This window comes from Toxorhynchites rutilus, chromosome 3 (assembly GCF_029784135.1).
Source record: "Toxorhynchites rutilus septentrionalis strain SRP chromosome 3, ASM2978413v1, whole genome shotgun sequence".
Taxonomy (NCBI): Eukaryota; Metazoa; Arthropoda; class Insecta; order Diptera; family Culicidae; genus Toxorhynchites; species Toxorhynchites rutilus.
This window is the reverse complement of record NC_073746.1, coordinates 51,723,713-51,743,701: the sequence shown is the minus strand read 5'-3', so window position 1 is coordinate 51,743,701 and position 19,989 is coordinate 51,723,713. Positions and strand designations below refer to the sequence as shown.

Here is a 19,989-nt window from a genome sequence, read left to right as displayed (position 1 = left end):
CCGTCCTTGATTGCTTGCGTTGCTCTTTCAAGCTCCTCTCTCTTCCAATGTGGTTTGTTCATACTTTTTTTTATGATTCCGCACATCTGGAATCAATTGAACCATTTAAACCTGCATGATCAATTCACCCGATAGTAACGTGTCCATATCACCCTACACAGCATGCAAAAATTAAAATGCAATGATTTTCATTTATTTCATTCATTATTACCAAACTTACAGTTCCGCTGCATCAAATGGTTCCTCTTTTGTAGACGAACAGAACTTAACTGCACAATACACGAAAAGTTTGTTTAATCAGCGGTAAAAGCCTTAAAACCACGATCGAAAAACTTACATTTTCTTACAATCAAATGCTTGTTTTGTTCATGCTACCGTTTCCCCCACCTTGGCAAGGGTGAACCGAAACAGTGTGAACCAGAACAGTTTACGCTGACGAAAATACAGGCAAACCTGTTTTTGTGCGGTCCCTTTCCGCGTGATTCCTCGTTTGTGCGACTTTTTTTGTGCGATTTTATTTTGACATCGGGTCTTGAATCACACAAACTATTCGCACAAATAATAATATCGCAGCTAAACAGTCACACAAATGAGAAATCGCACAAAAAGCAACCGCACAAAAACAGGTTTTCCTGTATAAACGATAAACATTAGTTACGGGTAGGAAATTATGCCTTTATAGATAAAGCTCGTAAGCTAGTTGAATGTGTGATAGTAGAATACAGTGAATAAAGTTTGAATTTAAAACTCGAATGAAGAATTTCTTCGCTCATTTCCAAATCCGAAACACCAAAACCAGAAATCCAGTAAAACCAAGATATCTCATGGCGACCGTTCTCTACTTTAAGTTTGTCTCATGGCGATCGTTCAGTATATCTCACCCAAAATCACATCCTTCATTATAATGTGAACATTTTTAATTACGAAAATTTTTTAAGAGCGTGTGCAAAATCAATTTTTATTGTATTCAAAGGGTTTCATTATATATATATATACAAAACTATAACGAAGACGGGTTGTTTTCAGATACGACATTTCCACGTCCAACCGATATGGGGGTTCTCAGATTTTCGTGTAAAGTGGTAGTTTTGTTCCTTTTCACAAAACTTTTGAAGTACTCAGCAGACACAGATGGTCGACATATTAAATTAGAAGCAAGCTGGTCTTTTTCGGAAAAATATTACACTTGCAAAAAAATTGGATTTTGTTTTGTAATTATTGGTTGTATTTATTTTTTTTCTGTTTACATAGCTTTGAACTAGAGGGAACTATATTTTTTCATATTTCTTCTTTTTTACATCACACATCCAAAAATCAGATAGGCTTTTTTCCGTTTTTGAGTTATAATTTTTCAAAGTTAACCGGTGGTCAGAAAAAATATTTTTTCCCGTTTTATTTGATTGGGTTAGGTTGTGGTGGTTTATGTTTTGACTTCAGGATTTTTGATTAATCATACATGGTTGGGATCTTCATAGGCTAAACGTGTTCTACTCGTGTGGTTTATTTTGCGGATTTGAAGCGAATCAAGTTTCATAGTGTGGGCTGATATTATAAAGTTGGAACTGGTATTTCTTTTGTATGAACACATATGAATTCCTTGTAGATCTCTCAACTCACTTGTATATTAACAGTTGTTCAAAGTTGACGTGTCACAGAATTTTTTTTATAATAAAAAAAATTAATAACGTCTGGTGGTTCTAACCTTTGGCGAGAATGGTGAATTCTTCGGCTGAAGAAAGCCTCGAATCAGGTATCAGGAATCGATATAATCTGGAACTTTCGGCTTGTGGAAGACCGAACAGTTTGGATTTGGCTTGTTTGGAGAATGGAAAAACAACGTGAAAAACTTCTAGGACGAAGAATTTATTCGCCATCTTGCACGGGTAAGATTGGAATTGGAGAGAATTATTGACCTGGGGGCAGTGGGAGCGATGTTTGGGCTGGTACTTTGAGTTCCAGAAAACTGCGCACTGTGCACTTTGTGTATTCGCTAACAAAAGAACTAACAACTGTAGCATCCTGGAAAAAAAAATTCAGAATGTTTAGTTGGGTGTTGTGCGTTGTTTCAACTATGAAAGAGACTTGGATCTTAAATTTAAACTGTAACCCAAAACACGAACATGAAAAACAAAACCAAAAACATGGTATAAATAATCTCGATTAAAACTCATATTCAATTCCAAGCTAAAATTTTTGCGAATAAGCTAAATACAAATACTACAATTAACGAAGTGAACAAAGTTATTCATAAACTCAAATAATGGGGGATTTTTATAGAGCTGCTAGATGACCCGGCAAACGTTGTTCTGTTGTTTTTGGACTTATGTTGTTCATAATACAGTGTGTTCTCCAAATCAAGTTCATTCATTTGATAAACATGTCCCAATCAACTTTATTTTTTATAGAACGTGAAATATGAAATCAACTATGTTGTAGCGGTGACTTAATTGGATTTCTCAAATTATGAAATACGCATAATTATAATTACAACATAAAAAATGTGTATACAAAACTTAGGATCAAATAATCAAAAGGGAGAGGATCTTTCATTTGATACCCATAAGCGGGAGTTGCATGAAAAAAAGGAAATCGTCAAATGGTCACAAATACGTATATCACCATTTTGTGACGGCAACCATCTTGGATTAGCATTTTTCATAAATCACTGTATTCTACTAGTTAAGCTTTTACATGTGATATGAGAAAATATGTAGTTCGCCATTTTATAGCGGCCGCCATATTGGATTTTCAAGATCATTATTATGACAGCAGAGATAAAGGTGAGTTCCACATTTCAATTTCAGATCAATCGGTCAACAGGAAAGAGGTAAAATTTCTTTTCAAAGATGGTACTACCGTCAGTGCTCTTAATGTCAATTTTGAGCGCGATCTGTCATTTAGTTTGTTTGAAACGTCATTAAGAACAAGTTAACTTTTTTGACGTAGGACTACATCTTTGATTTCTAAATAGGGGGGTCGCTTTACGAAAAATGTTACGTTTATTTATAGTTATGGTTTTCAAATGCATATTACGCAGAAGCGTTCTTACAACATATGTTATTATATGTATCATTAGATGGCAAATTTACCCAGCAATTTTTTCGCCCGTGGAAAATTCAACAGTGGAAATAATAATACAAGTTAGCAATTGAACAAATAAAAGAGGTATGTTTTGGGAGCGGATGTGAAGGTAAATCATGCATATTATAATGCATTCTCTCTTTCAACTTCTCTCCCATGAATGTTGTACACAAAATTGTTTGCAATAATTCGTTTTATCAAACATATTAGTAAGACCTTTTTCGTATGTAAACATTAGGGTGCCAATGAAATGGACATCTCTAATTTCAAAAAGTTACCACATAAAAATGTTCTCTACCTCGAAAAAACAACCTATGCCAAATATCAGCTCAATCGGACTTGAGGGAGAATGGTGCAAAGCGGTCAAAGGGGGGAGTAAAGGAAATCGAGGTTTCCGGAAAAAAAAAATTGATGCAAAATGTCTTAAAATTGCTTGAAACGTCGAGATATAGTGTTATCTCGAAAAAAAAAATGTCAAAAATGTCGTCGAGTGTCGACTCTGGGAAAAAATCTAAAAATCTCCCAATGTGGAAGTAAAGGAAATCGAGGTTTCCAGAGAAATTTTTTTGATGCAAATTGTCTTAAAATTGCATGAAACGTCGAGATCTAGTGTTATCTCGAAAAAAAAATTGTCAAAAACTGACTCTCTGGGACTTGTTTTTTTTCGGAATACGAGACGAAACGTATGGTTTTGGGTACCAATCAAAAAATAGTTATCTCTATTTTTCATTCGGACATGGCTGTGAAATGTTGATTTGCACGATAATATACCCTATGCAAAATATTAGCTCATTCGAACTTAATTTATTAGTGTCACAGACGTTAAAATTAAAATTTTAAAAATGAAAAACGAAAAATCACCGAAAATCGGGGTTTTCAAAAAAAATTTTTGTTGCCGAATGTCCTAAAATTGCATTACTCGTCGAGATTTACAGTTATCTCAAAAAAAAAAAATTCGAGGTGGTGAACATTTTGTAAAGGGTAATCTTTTCAAATTTTAGGGTCGTTTTTCCCATAAATTCATTGGCACTCTAGTAAACATGTTGAAGTAATCAGGTGCAAGATTTCATGCATCACTCAAATCTCATGCAAGATTTCATCAAAGCAACGAGTCACCCATACAATAATCGTTCGTTAATTGGGTCGGAAAATCAATACAATTATCGAATACTTCAAATTGAAGATGATATCAATTATTGATACAAAACTGCTTTGCAGCCCAGTTAACGTACGCCCTGTTATAGATAAGTCCAGTTGAGGATATTTCAGTTAGTGAATGACTTCTGTATATGACATACAGTAACAAATGATATCAATACTAGAAGGGTGGCAGCGATTATTATGCGAGGACATATTGAGACGAGTATTACATCGCATCACGAAAATAAAACGAAATGAAATATTAATAATTTTCTTGACTCATATTCATAATTCTCAATGACTCAATTTCTCCAATGATAGATTGAGCAGTAGAACGAATACTACATGAGCTCAAATTATCCGAAAAACGTGAATACTGATTTAACAAACGAACGGGATTCGCAAGAAAAAAGTGACGTTTACTACCACAATATATTATATTCAATATATTATATTCAATATATATATATATATATATTCATTCATATTCATAATTCTCAATGACTCAATTTCTCCTATGATAGATTGAGCAGTAGAACGAATACTACATGAGCTCGAATTATCCGAAAAACGTGAATACTGATTTAACAAACGAACGGGATTCGCAAGAAAAAAGTGACATTTACTACCACAATATATTATATTCAATATATATATATATTCATTCAAAATAAAGCAACTTCATTATTTCAAAATATCACGAAATCGTAAGTATTTTCAACTTGTTTTTTTTCCTTCCCCATAAACTTCATATTCAATGTAATCAATGACAATATATTTTTTTGTTTACCGATCCACATATACTTAATCTACCATTTCACCCTGTTATGTGTCACACTGATATTCGTTAATCATTTTCATTTTGACAGTTGAACTTTCTGCCAGAAGATAATTTTGTTTATTTGTTCGTTACAAACCGTTTAACAGTTATTAGTACATATAACAAACGGCTCTTTTCGAGGCTACTAATTGGAGTTTCAAAAGAGTCAAACTAACAGTTTTCTGAACAATGAAAAGAATTACATCTAAAAAATCAACTGTTCTGAACAATCGCAGTCCTACGTATCCTATTAGTCAAATCATTTCATTTGATACCGATGACGAAAGATTTGCAAAATAAATCGTGGGCTTGTATCCGAGATACGACCGCTTAGGACGTAAAACTGCGCAATATTTTTTTTTTTGAAAATTGTTGATGTATCATTTCGGATATTATTTGCGAATACGTAGTGCTCGATAGCGCGTGGATGCTGGAGTGGAATGGCAGAGAATTGACCCCACTGTATGCAGGGGTTCTTCAACGTCTTGAATTGCTTGACGGTTTTAAGTTTTTTTGGAGTATAATTGAACTCGCCTTTATTTTAACTGAACACAATTTATATTTTACGTCTAGTCTTTACAAAGGTTGTTACTATAGCTACGGCTAACATGATTTTTCACACATCGCCTCCTGCGATGCTTTTCCTGGATTCGCTCGTTATAGGGTAACGAGCGAATTTCTGGTGACTGATGTCGTCCTCATGTATCGTAGAGTATGTGATACGAACACGTAGAAATTTCATAAATAAAAACAAAGATTTAATGACTGCAGACTAATTTCGAGAAGCAACGATTCTTTCTTGCCTTTCCGAGAACAATACACTAATTGGTCATATGTCGCAATTTGTTTCTTTATATCAATGCACGCATTACACTGAGTATTTAACGAGAGGCATCTTCCGTGCCTCGCAATTCAACAAAAATCAAACACGCGTCTAACAGTTGCAGCGATAAAAATGAAACATCACGAGAAGGACCGTTTATGAAAAATCGTTTCTCGACTCTCCATCAAAGCTAGAAACTTGTTGCATTAGAACAAAGCCGATGCACACGAGAGCAAATACGAATGGCAACTAGAAGTATCGAAGGTTTGCTATTCACATGTACAGGAAATGAACAAGTTCTAAGTTTCGCGCAACGTAAACAAACAACACACACAAAGCCAAACACTGATGGCTAGAAGCGACTTATAATCATTTACACTCTTTTCTTCTTTCGCCTGCTTCGCCATGGTTCGGATGGTTGTGTTAATTGCAATGCCAGATGCACCTCAAGTGTAATATTCGCTAGCGTTCACTGCTCGAGGGGAAACATAAAACACAAAACGAGCAGAATAAGCGACGTTTGTTGTTTCGGGCACAGAAAAATTCAATACCGATACGCTAGCGACAGCTTACTTACTGCAAGGGTGGAGTTTACTTCGCAAATATTCTCTTTTCGCTATACCCCTTCGTTGTTTCTATTCATAAGTTGCCCGTTATTGACAGCTCTGTTCGGGAAAGCACCATATATCATATACAGACTATGGGATTGTAATGCATATCATATCGAACAAATCATAGAAAGTTTCCGATTCGATTGGTATGCAAGTCGTTAAAATACGTTCGCAGCAAAAATAGATATTAACGTTAACTTTATTGCATAAAAACGTGACCTGTTTTCTGATTTGGCACCCTTAATGTAAGACGTAGTCCTACGTCAAAACATAATAGACCATTTTACGACGGCGACCTTTTTGGATTTATGTTGTTCAAAATTTAAGTTCATAATGTGCTCTCCTAGTCAAGTCAATTCATTTGATACCCATATACAGGGAAACTTCGTTATAACGTACCCTCGATATAACGTCATTCGATATAACGTACATTTTACCTCGATATAACATACAATTTATCAGAGTCCAAAGGAATATTTTTTCGAGTATTGTTTTTCTGCCAAGCAAGCATCGAACCATGGCCGGCTGGAATTCAAGGCTATTTTACTCAACTGCGCTATCCACATAGCCATTGGTGCTGTTTTGAAGAATAAGTGAGATTATTACACCACATTATGAAATTAATTTGGATTTTAAAAGTGTGCATGGAAAATGTTTTCTAAGAGTAAAAAGGGAAGCATAAATGTGAATATGTACTACTTTCCAGGACGGTAGTGGTAAAGTACGAGAAAAGGGTTAATGCGTCTTTATTTACAATGTATCTTTTGTTTCGCTTATATTATATGGCATAGCATTTTAAGAGCAATAATATTGCTATGCCATATATATTATACCAATGCTGTACCAGTATCTCTTATACTTTTTTTAGCACTTTTTCCGTTTTATTTTTAGTTTATTTTATTAACCAGGATGTCATAACATGTGGTAAAAAAAAATTGATGGGGTTTTGAGAGAATATGTAGAGTCAAACTAACAGTTTTCTGAACAATGAAAAGAATTACATCTAAAAAATCAACTGTTCTGAACAATCGCAGTCCTACGTATCCTATTAGTCAAATCATTTCATTTGATACCGATGACGAAAGATTTGCAAAATAAATCGTGGGCTTGTATCCGAGATACGACCGCTTAGGACGTAAAACTGCGCAATATTTTTTTTTTTGAAAATTGTTGATGTATCATTTCGGATATTATTTGCGAATACGTAGTGCTCGATAGCGCGTGGATGCTGGAGTGGAATGGCAGAGAATTGACCCCACTGTATGCAGGGGTTCTTCAACGTCTTGAATTGCTTGACGGTTTTAAGTTTTTTTGGAGTATAATTGAACTCGCCTTTATTTTAACTGAACACAATTTATATTTTACGTCTAGTCTTTACAAAGGTTGTTACTATAGCTACGGCTAACATGATTTTTCACACATCGCCTCCTGCGATGCTTTTCCTGGATTCGCTCGTTATAGGGTAACGAGCGAATTTCTGGTGACTGATGTCGTCCTCATGTATCGTAGAGTATGTGATACGAACACGTAGAAATTTCATAAATAAAAACAAAGATTTAATGACTGCAGACTAATTTCGAGAAGCAACGATTCTTTCTTGCCTTTCCGAGAACAATACACTAATTGGTCATATGTCGCAATTTGTTTCTTTATATCAATGCACGCATTACACTGAGTATTTAACGAGAGGCATCTTCCGTGCCTCGCAATTCAACAAAAATCAAACACGCGTCTAACAGTTGCAGCGATAAAAATGAAACATCACGAGAAGGACCGTTTATGAAAAATCGTTTCTCGACTCTCCATCAAAGCTAGAAACTTGTTGCATCAGAACAAAGCCGATGCACACGAGAGCAAATACGAATGGCAACTAGAAGTATCGAAGGTTTGCTATTCACATGTACAGGAAATGAACAAGTTCTAAGTTTCGCGCAACGTAAACAAACAACACACACAAAGCCAAACACTGATGGCTAGAAGCGACTTATAATCATTTACACTCTTTTCTTCTTTCGCCTGCTTCGCCATGGTTCGGATGGTTGTGTTAATTGCAATGCCAGATGCACCTCAAGTGTAATATTCGCTAGCGTTCACTGCTCGAGGGGAAACATAAAACACAAAACGAGCAGAATAAGCGACGTTTGTTGTTTCGGGCACAGAAAGATTCAATACCGATACGCTAGCGACAGCTTACTTACTGCAAGGGTGGAGTTTACTTCGCAAATATTCTCTTTTCGCTATACCCCTTCGTTGTTTCTATTCATAAGTTGCCCGTTATTGACAGCTCTGTTCGGGAAAGCACCATATATCATATACAGACTATGGGATTGTAATGCATATCATATCGAACAAATCATAGAAAGTTTCCGATTCGATTGGTATGCAAGTCGTTAAAATACGTTCGCAGCAAAAATAGATATTAACGTTAACTTTATTGCATAAAAACGTGACCTGTTTTCTGATTTGGCACCCTTAATGTAAGACGTAGTCCTACGTCAAAACATAATAGACCATTTTACGGCGGCGACCTTTTTGGATTTATGTTGTTCAAAATTTAAGTTCATAATGTGCTCTCCTAGTCAAGTCAATTCATTTGATACCCATATACAGGGAAACGTTAAAAATCATGAAGTATGAAAAAATACTCATTTATATGCATTTGATGATGTGTCTGATGATGGTTATACATGTTCTAATTTAGATTGTATATTATCATTCAATCAAATTTTCGTATATTATCAATAAAATTCCGCCAAATGTTTTCATTCATACTGAGAGATGAATTCCAGGAATTTCAAGTAACAATATTGATCAAAAAATAGAAAAAATTCACACGCGGAAAAAATCTGTACCAATCTGTACTTCTTGGCGAAAATCTATAATCTGTGCCGTACAGAATCTGTACCAAAAATAACGAAAAAATCTGTACCTTTCCAGATAAATATGTACGTGTGGCAACTCTGCTGTCGAGTAGTTTTCCCACATAACTATAAAAACCCAAACTGCCCAGTAGTCGACCTCTTGATGGTGAAAGAATTCGCATACGTATCACACCGAATACCGTAGTACTTATACTCGGCAGGGCAATAAAGCTATTTTCGTAACGCTAATCTAGAGTAGCTAATCTTACTTCCATGTTTGCAAAACCCGAGTAATCAAGGTTACAAACACTTTTTTTATGAAACCAGCCATTTTGTAGTGGCGGCCAAATTTGATTTATTATATTTTGGAATACGCATAGTTAAAATGACAACATAAATAAAGGTGTTTACTAAATTTATAAACAAATTTAGGAAGTCTTTTATTTGACACCAATATTCGAGAGTTGCATGAAGAAAGCAATTGGCCATCTTGAATTCGGATTTTTCATGATCTACTGTGTTCTACTGAAGGGTGAAATGAACAAATAAAAGCACATTATTAATTTTAAAGTGTTTGTATGTATGCAAGCAGACCTCTCTTTCTCCCAGACTGAACGTCAGCTTGGAATTGTACCCAGAAAAAAAGGCCAAACGATGCCAAGCAAGCATCGAACCATGGCCGGCTGGAATTCAAGGCTATTTTACTCAACTGCGCTATTCACATAGCCATTGGTGCTGTTTTGAAGAATAAGTGAGATTATTACACCACATTATGAAATTAATTTGGATTTTAAAAGTGTGCATGGAAAATGTTTTCTAAGAGTAAAAAGGGAAGCATAAATGTGAATATGTACTACTTTCCGGGACGGTAGTGGTAAAGTACGAGAAAAGGGTTAATGCGTCTTTATTTACAATGTATCTCTTGTTTCGCTTATATTATATGGCATAGCATTTTAAGAGCAATAATATTGCTATGCCATATAAGTTAAGTCACCAACCATCTGGCCAGCAACGGACCACCCGCGAAGCGATAATTCATTATCAACAAACTCCAGACATCGGACCACTCAGCCACATCACATCATAAACAATCTCACGACCCAAGATCCAAATAAACAAACATTTCCATTATTTGCCATAATGCAGTATTTAGCGATAGGACTAGAATCAGGGCACAGCGAGATTATATATAGCAGTATCCTAAAATTCTATGTTCAGTTATTTAGCAAGAGTGAATAAAGACACGTTGGTGTCAAAAAAATATTTTTTTAAAATAAACCTTCTGTAAAAGTATTAACTGGCGCCCGAATAGGGACCCAGAGTGATTAGTGTTATCAGTGGAAAATTAGTGAAGTGAACGGAAGTAAGACTCGGTGCGTGAAAGCAATCGACAGCCCGTTTAATTTTCCACCGCGTTTCGAACAACGACTTGGTGCGATAAAGCAACCATCGGTTCGAATTGATAACTCGCGCAACACCAACCTCGTTTAAAGCGGACGTGCGGATAGGTGCCCCAGTAGGACGAAAACACAGAGAAATACTAGTTCTTCATCTAAAAAGGAAAACACCACCGCACCGGGAAGTGTGTGCTTCACCTGGGTTCCACGGATTCTTTTTTTCAGTTCTTTTTTATTCAAACCCAGATGGATCACCTGCAGATCCATCCTCTATTGAAAAATTACCAGATTTAATTAAGGAAATACCTGTTTTTGATGGTAAATCCGATGAATTCAGCAGCTGGATACGTGATGTTGATGTTCTCGTAAGAGCATACACACCCAATATTAATAGCACAACCGATCAACGGAATAAATTTTATGCCATCTGCACAGCAATAAGAAGGAAAATAAAAGGAGAAGCCAACAGTGCATTAGTAAATTCCGATGTAAATATAAACTGGAATTTAATAAAGAAAACTCTTTTGACATATTATGGTGAAAAGAGAGATCTGACAACTCTCGATTATCAATTGATGAACACAACACAATCTGGTAAAAGTTTGGAATGTTTCTACGATGAAATTAATAAACTCCTTTCTCTTATTGCTGGACAAATTAAAACTAACCCAGCCTATAGACACCCAGAAGCATCAAAGGCCATGGTTGACATATACAATAGAAAAGCAATAGATGCTTTCACTCGCGGATTAAATGGAGATGTCGGCAAATTTTTGAAAAATCACGAACCGGAATCATTAGCAAATGCATACGCATATTGTATTACTTACCAAAATATTGAATACAGGAAAACAATGACAAAACCAAGACACGGAATTGAAGATTATCCTAGAATACCACCTAGAATTCCTCCCAAAATTCAACAACAACCTTTTATTTCAAGACCGATGTATATTCAGCATACTGCTCGTCAACAGCCAATGTTTAATCCTGTTCACAATTTTAATCGACAACATCAACAACAAAATATGTTTAGACCAATGATTTCAAACCAATTTCAACCACAAAAATTTCAACCTCAAAATCCTCAACCTCAACCAAGATTTCAAGCTCAGCAAAACAACCCATTTGTTCCAAAACCCAATAATAAAGTCGAACCAATGGAAGTAGACCCTTCGATTCGATCTCGACAAGTGAATTATGCAAACCGGCCACAAATTCCGAATAAACGACCCAGATATTTTAATATAGAAACTAATGAATATACAGAAAACGATCCTGATGTATCCCAATATTTTGAACAAGTCCCATACCTCGCAGAAGAAAGTTGCCCACAAGGAACATCTTTTGAACGATACAGTGACAACATTGAAATAGAAGAACAAGACGAATCAAATAATAATGATGAACCTACCGAACTTAATTTTTTAGAATAAAATCCACGTTACCATATTTCCTTTTCTATGGTAAAACAGATACTCCTTTGAAATTTTTAGTCGACACTGGATCAAACAAAAACTACATACATCCAAAACATGCAAAAATCTCTCACGATGTTGAAAAACCCTTTCCTGTATCTTCTGTAGCCGGTGACATTGAAATTACCAAATTTTCTCAAGCACGATTATTTAGACCATATTCCAACATCACTGTTAAACTTTATCACATGAAAAATCTAAAAACATTCGATGCCATCATTGGACATGATACCCTAAAAGAATTAGGTGCCATAATAAATACATCAAATGAACAACTTATTATTAATCAAAATATTATTCCTTTACTACAGCATCAGTTTCAAGCAGTGAATAAAATCCAGGTACGAGACGATCACCTGTCATCAACGCAAAAGGAAAAATTATCAAATTTACTAACAAATTTTAAAGATCTCTTCCAGCCTCCAGACAGTAAACTATCATTTATCACAGAGGTAAAAGCCGAAATTCGAACAATCAATGAAAATCCAGTTTACAGCAAATCCTATCCTTATCCGCAAGCCCTTAAAACAGAAATTACTAAACAGCTAGATCAACTTTTACGAGATGGTATAATTCAACCATCCCGATCACCATATAATTCACCAGTTTGGATAGTACCCAAAAAAATTGATGCATCAGGCGAAAAAAAATATCGCATGGTCATTGATTACAGAAAAATTAATACCAAAACTATCAGTGATAAATATCCAATTCCAGACACATCGACTGTTCTAGCAAACTTAGGAAATAACAAATATTTCACAACATTAGACTTAGCATCTGGCTTTCATCAAATTCCAATGGCACATAAAGACATAGAAAAGACTGCATTCTCTGTTAATAATGGTAAATACGAATTTCTCCGTATGCCATTTGGTCTCAAAAACGCTCCAAGTATTTTCCAACGAGTAATGGATGACATACTACGCGAACACATTGGAAAAATTTGTCATGTATATATAGATGATATCATTGTTTTTGGAAAAACTATTGATGAACATTTGGAAAATTTAAAAACTATTCTAGAAACGCTCAGGAAAACCAATTTCAAAATTCAATCAGACAAATGTGAATTTCTAAAATCCGAAGTTGAGTTTCTTGGATTTATTGTTTCTGCGGACGGATTAAAACCAAACATGAAAAAAGTTGATTGCATCCGAAAATACCCCGAACCTACTAATTTAAAAGAATTACGTGCCTTCCTTGGACTTTCTGGATATTACAGACGTTTTATCAAAGATTATGCAAAACTTGCAAAACCTTTAACAAAACTTTTAAGAGCCATCGCCAAATATCAAAATCACAATCAAAAAATTTTCCTATCAAGTTCAACGAAGAGGCCAAGCAAGCTTTTATACTTTTGAAGGAAGTCTTATCATCTGAAGACGTCCTAGTATTCCCTGATTTTGGAAAACCTTTTATTCTAACAACCGACGCTTCTGATAAAGCAATCGGTGCAGTTCTCTCACAAAAATTTTCAAACGGTGAACGACCAATTACATTCATATCACGTACACTTTCACAAACAGAGGAAAACTATGCCACAAATGAAAAAGAAATGTTAGCCGTCGTATGGGCATTAAATGCATTACGAAATTTCATTTATGGTACCAAAATAAAAATTTACACTGATCATATGCCACTAACATTCACCTTATCACCAAAAAATAATAACGCAAAGCTAAAACGTTGGAAAGCATATTTAGAAGAACATGATTATGAGATACAATATAAACCAGGCAAATTCAATGTTGTGGCTGACGCTCTTTCTAGAATTCAAATTAACTCTCTTACACCAACTCAACATTCTTCTGACAACGACGATTCGTCTTACATTCCATCCACTGAAGCCCCTATTAATATTTTCCGTAATCAAATAATATTTCAAATCGGTCAAAACTCTGCCTACGAACAAAACATTCCATTTGAAGGATACAAAAGACACATTTTTACTGAACCACAATTCACTATTGACTTTCTAAAAGACAAAATGAAAAGATATCTCATTCCAGGACTTTTGAATGGAATAATGACCGACGAACCTATCATGGCTACTATTCAAGAAATCTACAAAGAAAACTATAATCCAAAATTAGTGCGTGCACGATTCTCACAATCGAAAGTTGAAGACATTAATGATCAAGAACAACAATTAGAAGAAATTAAAACGATACATAATTTTGCACATAGAAATGCTAAGGAAAATTCACTTCAACTTTTGAGAAAATGCTACTTTCCGAAAATGACAAAAATAACACAGGAATACGTTAAGACTTGTGAAATTTGTAAAACAGAGAAATATGAACGCAACCCCCAGAAATTCATCCCCGTCAAAACACCTGTCCCATGTTATCCTGCAGATATCATCCACATAGACATCTTTGTCTATAATCAAAATAATCTTTTTCTAACATCCCTTGATAAATTCTCCAAATTCCTTAAAATCCGACCTATCAAATCGAAATCAATCCTACATATCAAAGATGCCTTGATACAACTATTATATGATTGGGATGTGCCTGCGCAAATAGTAATAGACAACGAAAGCAGTTTTATATCAAATGTCATAGAACAGGAAATCAAGAGTATCGGTATTAAAATTTTCAAAACACCTGTACACCGATCAGAAACAAATGGCCAAGTAGAACGTTGTCATTCTACTATTAGAGAAATCTCAAGATGCTTGAAATTCTTAAACCCAGACTGGTCAATAATAGATTTGATTCAACAATCAGTTCATAGGTACAATAATACTTTCCATTCCTTTATCAAAGACACACCTCGCAATGTATATATTGGAACAAATTATAACAACTTACCATTTGAAGATTTTGCCAAACAAAGAGAAAAAACTTTTGAAAAAATATATAATTTACATCAGGCCAAAAACGAAAATATTATTGAAAAAACATACCCAATCTTTCAACCAGGCTCATATGCTTTCGAAAAAACCAATGATATATCAAAAAGAAAAAGCAGGTACAAACACATTAAAATCAAAGAAGATCATAACACTTTTATAATAGACACTACAGGCAGGAAAATACATAAGGTCAATCTACGGAAATCTAATTAATTCTTCAATCCTTTCATTCCAGACTCGCCTTCTGCGTGTCGGCCATACACTCCAGTATTCACGTACATGACCTCACAAATAATCCACTAGCTATCATACCATTAGGGAAAGCTAGGATAAAAACAGGCTACGTAAGGATAGTACATCCCATAGATTTGATTCAAATAGGAAACACCATATCCAACGTGAATGATGAAATAAAATCAAACCCTTCAGTTAATCCTTTATACGAATTGATGCAAATTAAGAATTATAAATTGTATGAAACCTTTCTCAAATTGAAACCTTTTATAAAAAGACAAAAAAGATGGGATACTATAGGCACTGTATGGAAGTGGGTAGCAGGCAACCCTGATGCAGACGACCTTCGTATCATCAACGCTACACTTAACTCCCTCATCACCCAAAACAACAAGCAAGTAATGATAAACCAAGCTATAAGCAATAGAATACAAGAAGTAACCGATTTGGCTAATCAAATGCTGTTAATGGAAAAACAAAAAGCTAAAAATCATTCGATTGAAATTAATCATTTAATGATACTGTCCAACTTAGACTCACTTCAGGACCAGATAGAAACACTTGAGGAAGCAATTCTAATGGCAAAACATGGTATACCGAGTAGCAAGCTGTTATCAATGCGCGACTTCAATACGATCGCAACCTTCCTGGGAGACCACGACATATTCGTCACATCATTTGAGGAACTATTATCACAATCAACGGCACAAGTAACATTGAACAACACGCACATTGCGTATATTTTAAAAGTACCACAATTTTCAAAAGACATTTATGAATATGAATACATTGATTCCATTATAAAGAACAACAAACGCATCTCACTGCAACGCAATTATCTAATGCGTAATTTGACACACATTTACGAGTCAAACCAACCATGTGAGGATCAAGGAAATTATTTTCTTTGCGAAACTTCAACTTTAACCCCAAGCAATGACTGCATAGAAAAACTAATACGTGGACAACATTCCAATTGCATCTTCGAAAAAATATATTCAAGAGGTTTAGTCAAACGAATAGACGACGCCTCCATACTTATCAACAACGCACTTGTGCAAGTCTCATCCAACTGCCAACATCCAACAACCAACAACTCAATGGTTCGTTTCTAATCCAATTTGAAGGATGCACTCTACGAATCAACGGAGAATTCTTCTCTAACTTTGAAACTATTCTACCTGGACGACCGTATCACCCTACAACCGGCCTAATAGTTACCGAGCTCGATACCCTGGACTCACCACCTGTTGAATATCTACAGAACCTGACATTAGAACATCGAGACGAATTGGAAATATTGAAACTTCAAAGTAACTCTCTCACCTGGAAGCTACACCTGTTTGGATCCATTGGAGGATTCACGGTAGTATCAATAATTGCCACAATTGGAGTTTTCCTATATCTTTCTAGAAAAACAATCATCAACGCCAAACTCAGCATTCCAAGTATTAACAAAGACGACATCATTCTCACGGAAACTGTTTCCGTCAGCAAAAACGAAATCATCACAAACTCCAAGATACAGTCATCAGAACTATCAGCAGAACGCGAAAACGAAATCCAATCTTTCATCGACATGCCATCACCCTTTCGAACCATTAAACTTTGAGGACAAAGTCATTTAAGAGGGGAAGAGTTAAGTCACCAACCATCTGGCCAGCAACGGACCACCCGCGAAGCGATAATTCATTATCAACAAACTCCAGACATCGGACCACTCAGCCACATCACATCATAAACAATCTCACGACCCAAGATCCAAATAAACAAACATTTCCATTATTTGCCATAATGCAGTATTTAGCGATAGGACTAGAATCAGGGCACAGCGAGATTATATATAGCAGTATCCTAAAATTCTATGTTCAGTTATTTAGCAAGAGTGAATAAAGACACGTTGGTGTCAAAAAAATATTTTTTTAAAATAAACCTTCTGTAAAAGTATTAACTTATATATTATACCAATGCTGTACCAGTATCTCTCATACTTTTTTTGCACTTTTTCCGTTTTATTTTTAGTTTATTTTATTAACCAGGATGTCATAACATGTGGTAAAAAAAATTGATGGGGTTTTGAGAGAATATGTAGTCCGCCATTTTGTAGCGGCCGCCATCTCATTTCCGGTCACTGCATTGCTGTTTCACTTTAAACAACAATCAATTTCAATCAAAAATAAGTAAAGATCTAAAAATGAGTTCTATTCATCGAAAATAAGCATAACATTTAGCCCGCCATTCACCGAATACTCTTGTCGGAGTTGTCGGAATTATCATGGACCGAGACCCTACGCATGAAGCAATAGAAAAATGTGTACAGATAAGGACAGATGAAACATTGAAGAATATTAGAAGGAAGTAGAAGAGAATCTAGAACAAAAGGGTCTATACAGAGCATTGTGTAGGAAACTACAATTGAACGAAAACTCAAAGTGCCAGATCTTAAACTCCTCTGAATTACTTACAATGAACAATTGTTTGATGTTCGGGCTATCAGACCAAAATATATACATACAAAGCATACAAAGCATACAAAGTGTACTTAATTTATTATTCTTTATATAATTATTTGAATAAAACTATTTACAGTTTCGAGCTGTTCCAAACTAAACTGCCGCAAACCTAAGGTTTCATATTATCCAGTATCCACTCCATGTATTTCGTCACCGCAATGAATAGCTCCGGAAGCGTACAATCGGAAGTAAACCGTTGCACTCCATACAGATAGTATCTGTTGAATTTCTTCTCGACGGCTTGGATAGCTGTACCTGATTTGTAATCCTCACACTCGAGATCACAATCCTTGATCATGATTGGGGTTGAACGAGTTTCGCACGCAGATTACCGCATCGTTGATGCTCTTCAGGAATTCCACTGTCGTGACGAGAGGTATCGAGTCGACTACCACTCGCTGCATATAATTGGAATCGTTGCCGGTCTACTTCCACCCGGTTAGAACATACTTTGTATACAGACGATCGCGTTGTTCTGGTGTAGTGGGAAGACAGATCGCCTCGATGTGCTCCCTTTGCCCAATGGCAGCAGGATACGACAATCTTGCCAAAATGAGTGGATCCTTTCGGACATACTCGGCGATCGCGATGGTCTGCACCGAACCCGTACAAAAACTACAGTCACCATTTCGTTGGGCACATTCCCTCGCCTGACCGGTGATGTAATCTCCCAGAGTTACCAACACCTCGTCGCTTAAATGAAGGTAAAATCAATTATAGGTAAAAACACCGATATAGCACATAACAAATAACTTACCTTCTCTCTTACCTTCTTTTTTCTCCTCCCGATAACCGAAAATGTGCTGATTCTTTCCGCAATCACCCTGGTTGATAAGGCGAATGCTTGGATGTCCGAGGATCAGATCACTATTCTCGTTGATGGGCGCGTTCTCGTAGATCCATTCCAGATACTGTCCAGCATCGGTGAAACCCACGTACTGTTTCAGATTGCAAATCGCCTTCGAATCCAGTGTGTTACTAAAAGAAACTACACCCCGCAGGCACCACTGATCATTTACTGTAAAGAACATGCCTCCACCGCTATCACCATTGCACACCCCGGTACCATTTTTGTAGCCGGCACAGAACGACTTGAAATAGATGAGGCGACCGAAAAAGGTGCGATCGCTTTTCAAACACTCGTGCACATCCACCACCGGCATATGGGCCGTATTCAATGTTGTCGCTATTTTGTTACTATCTGTCAATCCCCATCCAACGACGGTGCCGGGCTGTCTGTCCCAATTCGGCAGTGGTCTACCATCGTCCCGTTTCCACAGGCAAGCCGGTTGAACGTACGGCGTGAAGATTGCCGGAACCGCCAGTTTTATAATCGCCAAATCGTTCTCATAGGTCAGTGGCATGTAGCCTCGGTGGATTACTATTTTATCTACCTCATGGTCCCGTCCTTGATCTTCGGGTTCTTCCGAGATGTTAAAACGGCCGACCTTTACCAAAACATCCGCCGGTAGCTTACGCTTTCGACTTCCCTGTTGCGTGACACAGTGGGCCGCAGTGACCACGAGATACTTGTGGACAAGCGTTCCCCCACACTGATAGTTGAAATTATCGCTCGATCCGACCCGATGAAACAGAGCCACATGCCACGGGAACTCTCCGGGTCGCGACTTATAGCCTTCCTTGATCAATCCGCCAACCAGTGCAAGCTGGCGACCGCAGAGGTTGTCGTCGAAGTCGTTTTCCAGGCCGGGTCCAGTCGAGGCTAGGGCCGTTACCCCTAGCAGACTGAACAAGATCAACCGATAATCAATCCCCACACTAGTCCTGAGAATAAACTGAACTGGCATTGAACAACAAAGTCGCGCAAAAGCACTAATTCGAACATCGTGTGTATTACGTTGGGAAGCGATTAACCGATTCAACCGGTTTTGGAGACGTGCGTGTGTCTCACTTTATCGAGCCAATCTGTCTTTTATCCCCGATCGATGGTAGGGATTCCCAGTTCCACCGCGAATTTGATTGATAGCAAAATCATGTTTCTGCTGTTAATGTTGTTTTGTATGTTTTGATTCAAGATTTTGATTACTCATACATGTTTATACTTGGCATCTTCATAGGCTAAACGTATTCTATTCGTGTGTTTTGTTTTGCGGGTTTGAAGCATATAAGGATTCATATTGTGGGTTAATATTACGAGGGTCGTTCAA

General features: G+C 36.4%; 1 protein-coding gene across 2 annotated transcripts; it reads right to left on the bottom strand.

The window, feature by feature from the left end:
- Positions 1-17,928: 17,928 nt before the first annotated feature.
- On the bottom strand, positions 17,929-19,675 carry LOC129780002 (chymotrypsin-C-like). 2 transcript variants are annotated; one of them, XM_055787835.1, is made up of 2 exons: positions 18,579-19,675; positions 17,929-18,514 (listed from the first exon to the last, which is right to left on the bottom strand). In XM_055787835.1, exons 1-2 carry the CDS (start codon positions 19,627-19,629, stop codon positions 18,498-18,500), a joined length of 1,068 nt encoding a protein of 355 aa, XP_055643810.1. In that variant the 5' UTR covers positions 19,630-19,675; the 3' UTR covers positions 17,929-18,497. The 2 variants fall into 2 exon arrangements, with proteins under 2 accessions (XP_055643810.1, XP_055643811.1); XM_055787836.1 differs by having other exon boundaries at positions 18,591-19,675.
- Positions 19,676-19,989: the final 314 nt, after the last annotated feature.